At 53.5% G+C, this 15,163-nt stretch overlaps 2 protein-coding genes across 2 annotated transcripts in view; one reads left to right on the forward strand and one right to left on the reverse strand.

Moving 5' to 3' along the window:
• DTX1 (deltex E3 ubiquitin ligase 1) overlaps positions 1-1,782 on the forward strand; it is a 40,086-nt gene extending 38,304 nt beyond the window's left edge. The window contains 1 exon segment of the mRNA XM_021072393.1: positions 489-1,782. Coding sequence (XP_020928052.1) covers positions 489-713 — 225 coding nt within the window. The 3' untranslated portion in view covers positions 714-1,782.
• RASAL1 (RAS protein activator like 1) overlaps positions 893-15,163 on the reverse strand; it is a 34,290-nt gene continuing 20,019 nt past the window's right edge. Inside the window, 9 exon segments of the mRNA XM_021072391.1 lie at positions 893-3,525; positions 3,790-3,869; positions 4,694-4,814; positions 5,545-5,680; positions 5,766-5,903; positions 7,267-7,439; positions 8,675-8,819; positions 9,509-9,646; positions 13,432-13,624. Of these exon segments, the coding sequence (XP_020928050.1) occupies positions 3,386-3,525; positions 3,790-3,869; positions 4,694-4,814; positions 5,545-5,680; positions 5,766-5,903; positions 7,267-7,439; positions 8,675-8,819; positions 9,509-9,646; positions 13,432-13,624 (1,264 nt within the window). The 3' untranslated portion in view covers positions 893-3,385.

Consider the following 15,163-nt stretch of genomic DNA (forward strand, 5'->3'; position numbering starts at 1 on the left):
TTCGGGTTCAATCCCTGGCCTCGCTCAGTGGGTTAAGGATCCAACGTTGCTGTGAGCAGTGGTGTAGGTCACAGACGCGGCTTGGATCCTGCGTTGCTATGGTGTAAGCCTGGCGACTGTAGCTCCAATTAGATCCCTAGCCTGGGAACTTCCATATGCAGCGGGTGCGGCCCTAAAAAGACAGAAAAAAAAAAAAAAAAAAGTCATGAGGTCCAAACCAAACACAGCTGAGCCCCTTCATCCCAAAAATACAGACTGATAACATGGAAAGTGCTTTTACTGGGGGAGCTCAGAGTGGGAGTCAGTCTAGGGAAGGAACTGGCCAAGCCTGGCAGCCACAGGGAATGCTGTGGGGGGGCGGGTGGAGGTGGGAGGACCACTGTGTGCTCAGGGAGAGAGGGAGGCTGGGCTGGAGGGACTCCAGTCGTGGGCGGGGCTGCCTGTGAGTGACCCTTGCCGACCCCGCCCCTCCATACCCCACCTTCCAGGTGCTGAGGCTGCTCATCACCGCCTGGGAGCGGAGACTCATCTTCACCATCGGCACGTCCAACACCACAGGCGAGTCGGACACCGTGGTATGGAACGAGATCCACCACAAGACAGAGTTTGGATCCAACCTGACGGGCCATGGCTACCCGGACGCTAGCTACTTAGACAATGTGCTGGCGGAGCTCACAGCCCAGGGTGTGTCCGAGGCTGTAGCCAAGGCCTGAGGCCCTAGGCTGCCCACCTTCCCTCCTGCTTTGCCCCTGGTCCGGCACATGCCTCCCTCTGCCAGGTGTGTCCTGGCGGCCTAGGATCAGGGCTGGGGAGTGGCCTGCAGGGGGAGCCAGAAGTGTTCTGGGGATTTGGCTGGTTGCAGCTGGGATGATGGGAGGATGGTAGGCCAGCCGGCTTCGACCTGTAGCTCCCTGAGAGGGTCGCAAGGGTGTACCGGAAAACACAGCAACCTCCCTACCAAAAAGACAGAGCCCCACCCCCTCACACAAACACACATGTCCTGTTGAACACATGCACGCACACCCACGTGCCTCTACTTACCCCCCAGACTGGGGGAGAAGAGACAGAGAGCCCCCAGCGATACTCCACGTGGATTCCTATATGTGGCTATCGCATCTGTACAGGCTTGTCTGCAAGCAGGAGGACTCAGGTCAAGCACTTGGGGGCTTGTGGGGCTCTGGGGATAAAAGGGGGCAATGGGGAAGCTCAGCCTCCCCCCCATCTCTGCCACCCATTGATGGGCAACCGTGGGCCCATGGAATGGAAGCCCCCAGATTATTCACAGGTTCTGCAAAGGGGCGGGCCAGGGAGACAGACTAGGAGAATCTTCCTTTGTGCTTGTGTCTCTTCATCCTTCTGGGACCTTCACCTCCTTCTTGTCCCCTCCTATCCTGGTCCTTATGTCTGTCCCTGATAAAGGCATTGTTTTCCTTTCCTCCCCACCCTATCCTCTCCACCAAATTGTTCCCAATGTCAAGATCCAAAGGCTGGAGCTTCTGGCTTCAGGAGCGAGATGAGGAGGCCTAGCTTAGGCCAGCAGGTTTAAAGAGCAGACCAGACAAGAAAGAGTCCATTTCCCTTTCCTTGGGAGTGGGCAGTGGGGTAGCTGACAGTCTTGGCCAACCAGGGGCCTGTTGCCCAGGCAACTCACCAGCTCCGCCTCTGTTGATTGGCTGCCATGGTGGAAGTCAGCCAAGATTTAAAGGGACGCCAGTGATTGCTCTTTTGAAAATCTACCAGTCCCATTGTAGGTGGAGAAATAAATGGTCTTTCTCCTCCTCAGCTGGGTCTTTTCCTGTTAAGAAGGGGTGTGGGTGGCTCTGTTTCTGGGGACTTTCCATCCATCCCATAGGGGAGCTTACAACAAAATGATGACCCAGGACCACTGCCCCTGTCAGCCTAGGGCAGCTGGAGATGGAGGATCCCCATATTTCTCAAGACCTAGGGCAGGCAGAGGTGATGGTGGCAGAGGCAGACCCTTCCAGTCCTAGTCCCCAAGAGGGCAGAGGTGAAACTTCTATTCTCAAGTGCAGGCACAGGCAATGTACACAGCTGCTCCCTGGTACAAATAAGTAGGATTGAGGAACTCGAGCCGGGAGCTGAGAGCCTCCAGGAAAACACGGAGGAGCTAGAAGACACTGTGATCGGCCCATCGGAACATCAGAGCCCCAGCCTCTGCCCTCAGGGAGGAGGGCCGTGTTCAGTCTGGGAAGAGACAGAGACATATTACAGAACCTGCCGCCAATCTCCAATCAGCCTCTACAACATCCCAGGATGCTGGGTGGGGTGGATGGGTGGATGCTGGGGCTCCAGGCGACCCCTACTGGCCATCCTAGGATTGCACTGCATCTTCCCTGGTCCATGTCACCTCTCTGCTCAGGCTTACATTTCTGTCCTACACCTTCGTCACACAAAAGCGGAAATGAGTCTTTGGAGCCCCTTCCAATCTGCCAGTTGGGTGTTCCCAAACAAATTACCTTCTGTGATTCACTCTGCAACAAAATATCACCTCAAACCCTAATATGTAAAATCAGCCAGCCCCATGATCCTCAAATCTCACGTACATTCACATCATCTGTGGAACTTGTTTAAAACCTCAATTCCTGCCCCCACACTGCCTCAGATTCTGATTCAGGAGATCTGGATGGGTCCCAGGAATCTGAATTTTTAGCAGACAACCTGTGGGTGGGCTTAGACCACAGTCTGAGAAACCCTTCCCTGGCTCCCGAACTATCTCCATGGAACCCACTTTGAAAACCACACATTTATACTCACTCCCTCTTCATTTTATACAGGGTAAACTGAGGCTCAAAGAGAGGGAAAGAGGCTGGCCCAAGGTCTCCAGGCTCCAAGGGTCTAAGTCAGGTACATCAGGCTCTCAGCTTCAGTTATTCCTGAGGCACCTGATTCTGGAAGCTTGTGGTTAGGACTCGGCCAAGGACAGGGTTCAGGAGGATCAGTGAGTTTACAGGGATTGGCAGACATGAAAACAGGAAGGGCCGAGCACCTTTAGTGCCTGTCAGGGGGCAACAAGACCACATGGATGTGAGGAATTCAGGTACAGCTGTATCCAGCAGTGCAGGGCCAGGATGGCCTTATTGGTGTGGATAGAAGCCAGTCTGGCGAAGCAGAGACCTCAGGCTGAGCCAAGTGAGTCAGGTTCCTCATTCCATCCACTCCAATTTGCCTCAACCCAGAGGGTGAGATTCATTCAGTGCAAGGCTGGTCCCCTGCCAAAGGGCTTCCATACCCTGGGGTCTGGGCTTAGGACACATAAGACTAAGATATCTCCAGGAGACTGCAAGCCACAGCATCAATGAGGTACAGGACAACCATGAGGACACTGGCTTCTTCCTCCTCCTTCCAGGCTGGCTCTGGCACCTCCTCAGGGCCTGAAGGAGCCTGGGGCCACCTTCCCCTGCTCCTGCTGCTGGAATTCCTCGTGGGCTTGATCCAGGTCTGCAAGCACCTTCAGCAGGCGGGCAGCTGCCTCTCTCTGCTGAGCTGGGGCATCGGGACAGGCCCCTGGGAGAAAGAAAAGGGGACTACCAGGGGGCTCAGCCAGGCCAGGGCAGGCTGCTGTAATTCGGATCCTATGGTTTTCTCAGGCTCCAGATATGCCTGGTGCCCTAAGAATCCTAAAATGTACCAGAGCCACACACACAACCCTCTGGCCTGCTGGTGGACTGGAAACAGGAGAGTGGGGGGGGGGGGAATGGGGATGGGGTTCTTGGCCAGGTGTGTGAGGTATCAGAGAGGGCAAAGAAAAGGGACCTCCTTATCCCCTACCTTCCATGGCACTGCAGGAGCCTTTCTCTGTGTCTGCCTCTGGAGCTGGATCCACGTTGGAATCCTCCAGGAATGTCATCCTGGAAGTTAAGAGGGAAAAACCCAGGCTGGACCCTGAGTGCCAATGCTGCTCTCTAACCCAGAGAATCTGCTGGTTGCAGGAGACATTACAGGTTTCCACTAAATCACTACTATTATCATCATCACAGCAAACACTTACAGAGGCAGATGCTATTCTAAGCCCTTTACGTATATGAACACATTTAATTAGCACAAAACACTTAGGTGGTACTTACTGTTGGTTCCATTATACACGCGATCACTGAGACACAGAGAGGTAAAGTAACTTGCCTAAGGTTACACAGCGTAACAATAACTGTTACCCTTTACTGAGAGCTAACTATGGGGCCAGGCACCTACAAAGTTCTTTATCTGTAATAGTTCATTTGGTCCTCAGGACAACCCCATGAGGTAGATACTATTGTTAACCTTATTCCCCAGATGAGGAAACTGAGGTACAAAGAAGGTAAGCAACTCGCCCATGATCACACAGCCAGTGAGCAGCCAATCCAGGATTTGAAGCTAGGGAGGCCAGCTTCAGAACCCACATTATGAACTGGAACAAATCTCCATCACTTAGTTCCAGTGATCCTGGGGCCAGCCAGGAAGGGGGAAGGACACATCCAAGGTCTGTGCCTGTGTCCCTGGAGTCCTGGGTATCAAAAGATCCCAAGATCCAGTTCTTCATTAACATCCACCTGAGGATGCTTCCCAGTCTTCCCCTGGAGCCTGGGCCCCCAGGAAGCTCATCAGACGCCACAGAAAGAACACATGAGCGTGGGGAGGGCACAGGGGGAGGCTGCCCCAGCTGTCACAGTGAAGTGGGCTGGGGGCAGGGACCCACCTGAGCCGGTCCCGCCCTAGGAGCAGCTGCCGATATACCATCTGGGTTTCAGCATCGGGATCTAGGGGGTCACTCCAGTCCCCCAGGGTGACCGCTGAGTGTGTGCGACTGCAGCCAGCAGCTGAGGGGACATGGCATCATCAGTAACTTCCCATTCCCCGTCCAGAAGCCCCATTACCAGGCAGTGGCCAAGCCCCGCCCCTCCTGCCTCTGAAATCACTCTTCAAACCTGGTACTTCCTTCAAGCCCCGCGCCTCCACCTGCGTCCAACAGAGCAGCAGCATCACTTCCCCATACCCTTCCCGCATTCTGGGCTCCAACCGCACAGGGCTTTTTCCACCCTTCAGCACGTGTGTTCTGTCTGAAACACTCTTCCTTCCTCCATCCCTTTCTCCAACCTGACTACTTAACTCTTAGTCTTCTCAGGTCACACGTAAGCAGCACCTCGTCCAGGAAACCCCCCTTGCTCTCCTACCCTGGGGCTGGGTCAGAGGCCTTCTCTGGAGACTCAAAAACCTCATCTTGGCACCTGTAACACTGTATTACACTTGTCTGCTTATGGGCTTGTCTTCCTTGAGAGCAAGCCTGATGTGTGTCCCACTAGACACCTGGCATTTGGTGGGTGCTTGAAAGATATCTGCGTGCCAAGTAATGTTCTAATTGCTTTGCATATATCAACTCATTTAAACCTCACAGCAAGGCAGACACTATTATCAACACCATTTCGCACTCTAAGAGACTGAGGCGAAGAGAGTAACTTGGAGAGGTTGCCGAGCCAGCCCTGGCGGGGGTGGGAACCCTCTGATTGACAGGTGTAGAGGGTGGAGCCTCAGTCTGCCCTACCCCCTCACCTGAGCGCTCTGCCTGGAGGCAGCAGGTCCAGTGCGCGCTGCGGAAGGCACCGGGGTGGCAAGCGGCCAGCTTGTCTGGGTTGGGGGCGCTGGCCTTGCGCAGGGCCGACAGCCATTGGTTGAGGTCGTTCACATTCTGGAGGGAGTTGAGGAGGGCGGTCAGAGGTGGGATAGGACCTAAGGGATCCCTCTGCTCCTCCCCTATTCTCGCGGGGCCTCACCTTGCACTGGAGGTAGGTGGTGTGCAGCGCCCCCGCGCCGTCCTGCGTCACCACCTGCATCACGTGCGGCAACTGGAAGGCGCCCTCGTCCACGCGCTCCACCGCGCGGATGTGCGACACAGGGATAGAGGAGCACATCTGTGAGAGAGGACCCTCGATGCAGGGCGGCTGGAGGCTGGAGCCGGGGACAGCTTTCCTGTGGGAGTGTCCTCCCCCACCCCGACCCCTGCCCACCCGCGTGGGGATGGTCAACGCTGTGCATCTGTGCTATGCACGTGTCCACTTAGGCTCCTGCCCCATCACTAAGTGACAACTTCTCTGAGCATCAGTTTCCATCATCATCATCATTATCCTCATCCTCATCATAGCAACCCCTCATAGGGTATTTGGATGTGATTCTAAGCACTATACAGTTATCAGTTTATTTCATCATTACAACAAGTTTCTGAGGCTGGGTCTATTATTCCTCCCAATTTACAGATGAGGAAACTGAGGCACAAGAGGCTAAAGGACTCTCCCAAGGTCACTTAGCTGGTGGAGCCAGAATTGGAACTCAGGGAGTTCTACACTTTAGAATCTATACTCTGCTGATAAAGTTGAAAGAATAAGCGTGGGCACCCTCTCCAATGTTAGCTATTATGATTTGTGGATGTGCAGACACAGAAATGAGTAGATCCTTGTGTGTGTCTCAGTTTGTGTTGGACCCCAATGGCAGCCCCAAGAGAGCAGGGATTTTATGTCTTGTTTACTGCTGTGTCTCCAGTGCCCAGAACACTGCATGGTACCTAGTAGATGTGCGGTAAATGCTTGATGGATGAATGAATGACTGAACATTTGCCTGGATATGTGCACCTATACAGCCAGGCATGTACCTCTTTTTTTTTGTTTGTTTTTCTTTTTCTTTTTAGGGCTGCATCTGTGGCATATGGAAGTTCCCAGGCCAGGGGTCGAATCAGAGCCACAGCCACCAGCCTACGTCACAGCCACAGCAACAGCAACACAGGATCCGAGCTGCATCTGCAACTTACGCTGCACCTTATGTCAACGCCAAATCCTTAACTCACTGAGCAAGGCCAGGGATCAAACCCGCATCCTCATGGACACTATGTCTGGTTGTTAACCCACTGAGCCACAATGGGAACTCCAGTCATGAACCTCTGGGTAAGCAGATCCAATTTTACATGAGTCTCTACAGTATATGGGCAGAGATCCAGGTGGGCACACCTAAGGGGGTTAAGCATTGTCCCTGCCCTATGTGCATCCACATCTGGGCCACCACAGGTGTACGTTCTGAAGGGATTTGATGGCCTGTGTAGGTATTTGCCTGTCCCTGTCCTGTGCCCACACTGCCCCAAAGGTATGAGCAGAGTCGGCCTTAGAGGTGGGACTTGTTAAGCTGCCACGAGACCTTGGGCAAGTCCTTACCCACCCCCCAGACCTCAGTATCCCCCTGGGTACAGAGAGTCAGCTCTTTGAGGAGGTTACCCCTGGGGAGCCGCACCTGCCACTCAGGACTCTTGGAGTAGGACAGTATCTCCCCGCTGAGTCGGAAGTAGCGTTTCTTGAAGGCAAAGCGCGTGGCCAGGCTGGTGGGCTCGTCCTTGCGCTTCAGCAGGTAGCCTTCTCGAACGGTCACTGAGGGTGGGACCAAGGCCCTGGCTGGGCCCCCAGCCTCTGGGAAATGGAGAAGGGGTGCTGTGAACCCTTCCCACCCAGGCTCAACCTGCCAAGGGCCTCAGGGTAGAGCATGGTTCTCAGCTCCTCTAGAGGCAGGGGATGGACGAAATGATTTTGGACCTTGCTCCCTCCATAGGGAATGGTATTCCTGAGGCCTGGGGTGAGGGGTGGGGGCGGCAGGGAGTAGGGGGCCCAAAGTTGGCCTTGGCGATCGCTTTCCAACTTGAGGGAGCTGCAGGCAGCCAGCAGAGGCAGCCACCCTGACGGAGTCAGTCCAGGGAATGTCCTGGATCTTCCAACCCTTACGGGAGTCCAGATACAGCCCCCTCCCCCAGCACCACAGAGACGCCACTAGGCCACAACCAGGGCTCCACATTCAACAGGTTGCTCCTTTGTGACTCAGACCCAACTCTCTCTTGACCTGAGCCCCACGGTGTGATGCAGACTCCCCCTACCACCACCCCCGCCCCCGCATCCTCTGCTCCAAATTACCCTGTGGTTCCAATTCACTCTGAGTAGAAGCCAAAATCCTTCCAGCAACCCCACATGATCTGCCCCTCTCACCGCTCCTTCACTGCCTGTCATTCATTCTTCCTCAGTGGCCCCCTCACTGTCACTCTTTGTCTCCATTGCAGGGCCTTTGCACATGCTGTTCCTAGCCTGGAACACATCCCCAGGATCCTCACGGCTTTCTCTCTGCCCCCTTTTAGGTCTTTAATGTCACCCTAGGGAGGCCATTCCTGGCCACCCTCTCTAAAAGTCTGACCTGTCGCCTTCAGCCCAATGTTCCCTTCCCTCCTTTATTTTTTCTCTTTAGCATGTATCACTCCCTAACACACCATATGATTTGCTAATTCGTCTTGTTTATAGCCTGTTGTCTCCACTAGAATAAAACTTCCATGACAGCAGGAGTTTCTTCTATCTCGTTCACTCCTGTTTCGCCAGCCCCTGGATTAGCATCTATTACATAATAGGCACTTCATAGGTCTTTGTCGATTGCGGGAATGCCATTTCACAATCCCCGCTGACAACTCCACATGGGCTGGAATAATCTGAGTCTGTTCATCTCTGGGATCCAGCACAGTATGTGACAGGAAATGTTAGTTGACTGACTAGCTGACTTACAGGGCAACAGTCTCAGTGCAAGGGATGGGGGAGGGGTGGTAAGAAAGGCAGGTGCTGAAGGTCCAGTGGAGGGACAAGCCAGCCATGGCAGGGCCCCAGGAACTCACCCTCCTTCCCATCCACGTTCACCAGCTGGTCCAGGAAGTCTCTCACACGTGCAATACTCTGCAGCAGGAAGGGATGAAGGGGGGCTATCCAGAGCTCCTTGCCCTGGCCCAGCTGCTGGCCCAGGTTTCCGATGCTCTGCACGGCCTGGAGCAAAGGAGCAGGGGATGTCAGGGCCAGGGTCACTGCAGGGGGGAAGGCCCTCTGCAGACCCCAAATAGAGCCCCGGTGTACTGGCTCCAAAATCAGTGCTCGACGAAAGGCGAGAACTCATAGCCGCACCTGCTTTGGACAATATCTATCCCTCTCTGTGCACAGATCCCCAGTGCTTTTTTTTTTTTGGCCACGCCCACAGCATGCAGAAGTTCCCAGGCCAGGGACTGAACCCAAGCCACAGCAGCAGCCCAAGCCACATTAGTGGCACTGCCAGGTCCTCAACCTGCCGAGCCATCAGGGAACTCCCCCAGTGCTTTTATTCTGTCCTCTCCTGAACCCAGATCATCCCACCCAGGACTGCTTGATCCCATCATGCATACTCAAGCCCATTAGAATCTCAGATATGGCCCCTTTGCAAAGGATTGTCTGATTTATATATACTAAGGTATAAATGACTACCAGCCTGCTTTCCACCTCTCCCTGGAAGAGGAAGGTTTTTGTTCCAAAGAGGAAGTTAGTGAAATGAATGCCTTCACGTTCAGAATGGAAAGCTAATGGTGACATTTCAAAAGATTTCTCTGGGTCTCATTTGGGTTTTCCATGGGTCTGGCCTCCCAGCTCTTCCCCCCATGCTTCTCTCTGGCTAAGGGCACCCAGGAATGGGGGCCCACTGCCGGCACCTTGGCAAGGAGCAGCAGTGAGCGGCTGGTCTGGGGATCTGCGTGCTGGTCCCGGAGGTCAAACAGCTTCGGGGTGAGGATGGCAGGTGCGAAGAATCGCAGGAAGAGAAAGCCACTTATGGCCAGGTACTTCACATCCTGCCGAGAGGAGCAGCAGGTAAGAGGGGTCCTCAAAATCCACTTCCCAGCTGGGGAAAGTGAGGCAGCAAGGACTAGTTTGGTGGCAGAGGGGAAGTAGAATGGGAGACAGATCAGGAGGCCAACCTGGTCTGCCAAGGAGGCTCTTCCTCTCTCGGCCTCAGTTTTCCCACCTGAAAATTGGAGCAATAACACCCATGCTGCTCAGTGAGACCTAGCCAAACATCCTCAGAGTCTGCTTTGGGCCAAGCACTGTGCTAAGGGCACAGCCCTATAAAGAAGGCATCATCATTATTCCCATTTTACAGTTGAGGAAGCAGAAGCTCAAAGATGTCAAGTGACTTGCCCAAAGTCACAAAGCTGAGGAGTAGAGGGAGCAGGATTCAAACCCAGATCTGTGATTTCGGATAATTGATAGCAACAAGCCAAATACTTCTCCATACATTTGCTTAGTTAATACTCACCCCAGGAGGTGCTATATCTCTGTTTTACAGAGGAAGCAACTGAGACCCAGAGAGGGAAGGTCACTTGCCCAAGGTCACACAGCTCTAAGTGGTAGTTGGGATTTGAACCCAGGCAGGATTTGAATTCTGCTCTTCTCCACGCTCTCCTGCACTCCACACTAGCTACTGAATATCAGAAACTAAGCCTCAGCTATCACATTTACTCCTCGAACGTGAGGATATACGATTATCCCCATCTTCTGGATGAAGAAACTGAGGCTCGGTAATGAACCCAGTTCAGCTGGGCCCCAGCCTCAGCCTCTGCCCTCTACAAACTGTAAAGTAGGGTGCCTGTCCCTAGGAGTCCCAGGCCTGGCCCACCTTCAAGTAAGGCTGGTTCCCCCTGGCTCCAGCAGAGGGGACTCAGGGAGAGGGTGTGTCTCTATCTCGGGTGCTGGCTCCCCCCAAATGGCTCCTCACCTACCCCTTACACTCACCAGCTGTATTTAGCCCGAGATGTGCTGCAGTGTTTATTTAGGGGCTGTATTCACACATAAGACAATACCCTCTCTGGGTTCATGCCAACTTCCTGGGGCACTGCTGCCTTGACAGTGAAGCCTGCTGGAACCCAGGTTCCTGGAGCTGCCCAGAGGTGGGGGCAGAGGTTCCACTTATCTGGAACCTGGAACTGCCCCCCAGATTGCCACCCCCTGGCCGCCAAGTTTCAGGGTAATTTTAGCCGTTGACATCAGCTCATTAACTTCCTCCTTTCTTTCTTCTTCTTCTTTTTGTCTTTTTAGGGCCGCACCTGCGGCATGTGGAGGTTCCCAAGCTAGGGGTCAAATCGGAGCTGCAGCTGCCAGGCTACACCACAGCCACAGCAACACTGGATCCAAGCCGCCTCTGTGATCTCTGCCTCGGCTTGCAGCAACACTGGATCCTATAATCCACTGAGCAAGGCCAGGAATCAAACCCACATCCTCATGGATACTAGATGGATTCTTAACCCAATGAGCCACAACGGGAACTCCAACTTCCTCCTTTCTTGAGAAGGAGGAACAGGTGTCAGAGTGGCAGAGAAAGGGGCTCCCTTGGGCTCCCCTGACCCCATCCACCCTCATGGGCCCCAGGAAGTCTCTTCTCCCTGCCTGTGGCCTCTGCCCACTGTGGGGGCCAAGAACCGGGGGACACTTGCATGTCACTGATTTTGGCTCCTCCCACAAGAGCCAGGCTGCCTGGGGAGCTGGCCTCCTCTTCCCTCCCCTCCTCCCTGCCACGTGGCTGTGTCCCACTTAGCACCTCCTTCCACAGCCCAGGCAAGAGCCAGGCAGAGCGGGGCGGCAGTCAGCCATGTCCCAGTTTGGAGGCCTGGCGCTCACTCCTCAGCAAGGGTGAGGGGAGAAGAGACAGATTGCCACTGGGAGTCGGGAGGCCTAGCCTCAAGCCCATAACTCTTGGCCGAGGGGCCTCACCTCTCTGGGCCTTGGCTTTCCCCGTCTATCAACAGGAAGTGGGAAGAGGTGGGGCATAATTAAGACCTCCTAACCCAAGCTCTAGGGGTTGGGCCGTTACATCTCCAACCTTCAGCAGGTTATAGATCTTTCTGCAACGTGAACCCCCAGTCTGCACTTCTATTATGTCACCACTATATGAGAGCTAGCCTCACGTGATGTCTTTGTAAGCAAGGACAAGGATAGCCACGTCAGAAGGCATGCTGAGCATTAAACCAGGAGGTCTCAAACTGGTAACCCATGGACCAGTCCAGCTGCAAACAGACAATGATTGGCTCAAAGTATTGCCTTGTTGTTGTTAGGTGAATTAGTGCCATTTTTTTTTTTTTTTTTTTTTTTTTTTTTGGTCTTTTAGGGCTGCACCCGCAGCATATGAAAGTTCCCAGGCTAAGGGTTGAATCAGAGCTGCAGCTGCCAGCCCTAGCCCCAGCCCCAGCCCCAGCAATGCCAGATCCAAGTCACATCTGCGACCTACACCACAGCTTGCAGCAATGCAGATCCTTAACCCAGTGAGTGAGGCCAGGGATCGAATCCACGTGCTCATAGATACTAGTCTAGTTCATTACCGCTGAGCCATGACGGGAGCTCCAGAATCGAAATTTTAAAAATGAGACATCTCGGAGTTCCCGTCATGGAGCAGTGGAAACGAATCTGACTAGGAACCATGAGGTTGCGGGTTCGATCCCTGGCCTCACTCAGTGGATCAAGGATCCGGCGTTGCCATGAGCTGTGGTGTAGGTCGCAGACACAGCTCAGATCTGGCATGGCTGTGGCTGTGGCAAAGGCCGGCAGCTGTAGCTCCGATTAGCCCCCTAGCCTGGGAACTTCCACATGCCGTGGGTGCGGCCCTAAAAAAGCAAAAATTAAAATTAAAATAAAAATGAGATATCTCACATAAAATCTGACTGCTGGCTCAACAACAACAAAAATCTCTAAAGCTCTGGCAATATTGGGTTCCCATTCCTACATGGCAATAATTGACGGTCTGGAGATGCCCTTTTAAGACAAGCTGTGGAAGCTCCACTTGGCCACAGTCCCTACCACTCCCTACTGCCCCACACCTTGACCACTTTGTTCAATTACCTCACCTGCCTGAACCCTACAGCACCTGGATTTTCAACTTTTGTATCCATGTTGGAAAAGCACATGAGAGATTAATTTTTAGACTCTAAGTGTCTTCCACTGAATGCTATGCATCTCTCTCTCCCTCTCTGTCTCTAAGAGCTGGAATTTAAGAGGTGCTTACTTTGTGCAAGACCTTATTATTTGGTGGTTATGAGAACATATTCAGCAGTCGGCCTGGTTGGGTGCCTACCCCCTCACCACTCACTTCTAGCTCTGCAACTTCAGCTTTCTGGGCCTCAGTTTCCTCCTCTATAAAATGGAATAATATACTGGCACCCACCTCGCAGGGTGGATATGAAGACTAGATGAGGTAATAAATATGTAAAACAAGGTCTGACCCCTAGAAAGGGCTATATATAGTGTTAGTTGCTAATTTTTTTTATGGCTACACCCATGGCATATGGAAGTTCCAGGGCCAGGGATCGAATCTGAGCCAGGGCTGCAACCTACACCACGGCTACAGCAAACTGCATCCTTAACCCACTGTGCTATAGCGGGAACTCCAAGCTGTTGTTATTATTATCACCCTGGGTCCCAGTTCCTGCCAGAATGCTGTCCCCACTTCTGTCAAGACACACACTACTTCAGCGTGGGCAGCCCAGGTTCTGTCCCACCTCCGCCCTGCCTGTCCATATGACTCTGGACAAGCTACTGCCCTGCCCCAACCTCAGTGTCCCCATCTGCCCAATGGGAGCGCCTGGCCCACCTCGTGCTCCGCCTGGGGAAAACGCTCCTCCACACGCTGGTGCAGCTGCTTGAAGGCGAGGCGCATGGCGGGCGGGCAGCGCCCCACGGAGCCCACAATAGCATCCACGATGGGCCCCAGGTAGCCCGTCAGCAGCCCCAGGCTGGCCTCCCGCACGTGCTCCTCGGAAGGTGCACCCTTGAAGGAGATTCTCCTGGGGGCAAGCAGAGGGCTCTGCCTCAGAGCTGGGCACCTGCTTGCTCAAAACCCCCGATCAGCCCCCACTGAACACCCATCTTCCCATCCCATCTCCTTGGCCTCCCCTCCTACCACTCCCTCACAGCCACTTAAATACTCGAAGCATTTCCATCTTGGATCTTTTGTACCTGCTGTTCCCTTTGCTGGGAGTCACCCCCTTAAAGAGGCCATCCTCCCCCATTGCTCAGCATCATGGACCCTGGTTCAGTGCATTTTCAGCCTGGACCTGCCAGACATTCCTACCCCAGGGCCTTTGCACTTGCCATCCCCCCACCGCCTGGAACACTCTGCCAGCAGATCTGTGCACAACTCCCTCAACTCCTCCAAGTCTTTGCTTCCATGTCCCCTGTGAGGCTGTCCCTGCCTGTAACCACCCTCTGGAATATTACAAGCCCCCTCCCCTGCTCCTGGCACTTCCCATGTCCCTCCCTCACTTTATCTCCCTCCATTCCACTGATTGCCTACAATAAGCCTTTTTCTTCAGCTTATTATCTGTCTCCTCCTAGAAGAGGGATTTGTGTCTATTTGTCCCCTGCTATGAACTCAGTGTTCATTCAGCCCCGTGGCTGGCACATAGTAGGTGCTTAACAATTGCTTCATTGAGTGGATGATGGAATAGCACTTTTCAATCTGCAATAATCCTGTTCCCTTCCTTCCTGTCCCCATACAGGAATTACTGCAAATTCTATGGAAGCCAGGCTGGGGTTCATGGCCCCACTGTGCCTTGGACCCAACAAGCTAACCCTGAACTAATTGTCTCTGGCATTAAATCATTTAATCCTGATGGCAACCCAATGTTAAATTGAGTAGCCTGATTGTTCCCATTTAACAGAGGAGGAAACTGAGGCTCAGAGAGGTCTCCTTGCAAAAAGGTGGAAGAACAGAGATTAGAACTCAGGACTACCAATTCCAGAGCCTGCCTGCAACCTTGCTCTGCCCACATCCCTGGAAGCCCCTGCTCCCTGTGGGTACCCACTTGGCAGGGGTGCTGGGAAAAACCCAGCCCTTAGGGTTTCACAGATGAACTCTGCCCTTCTGCTCAGGGCCTGGGTTCAAATCCCCACTTTGCAACTTCCCAGCTGTGCAATCTCGGGCAGGTGACCTCCCCTCTCTGGGGCTCAGTTTCATCGTTGTTTTTCGTTTTGTTTTGTTTGTTTTTTTATCTTTTTAGGGCTGCACCAGCAGCATATGAAAGTTCCCAGGCTAGGGGTCAAATCAGAGCTACAGCTGCCGGCCTTCACCACAGCCACAGTAATGCCAGATCCAAGCTGCATCTGTGATCTACACCACAGCTCCAAGCAATGCTCCATCCTTAACCCACTGAATGAGGCCAGGGATCAAATCCAAATCCTTATGGATAGTCGGGTTCATTACCACTGAGCCACGATGGGAGCTCCAGTTTTCTCATTTTTAAAAAGGATCTTGATGCCTGCCTGGAACACTGGTGGTTGGAAGGTGTTGGCTGCACATGCTAGGCAAGGCCTGGAGCAAAGGA

Source organism: Sus scrofa, chromosome 14 (assembly GCF_000003025.6).
Source record: "Sus scrofa isolate TJ Tabasco breed Duroc chromosome 14, Sscrofa11.1, whole genome shotgun sequence".
NCBI classification, from domain to species: domain Eukaryota; kingdom Metazoa; phylum Chordata; class Mammalia; order Artiodactyla; family Suidae; genus Sus; species Sus scrofa.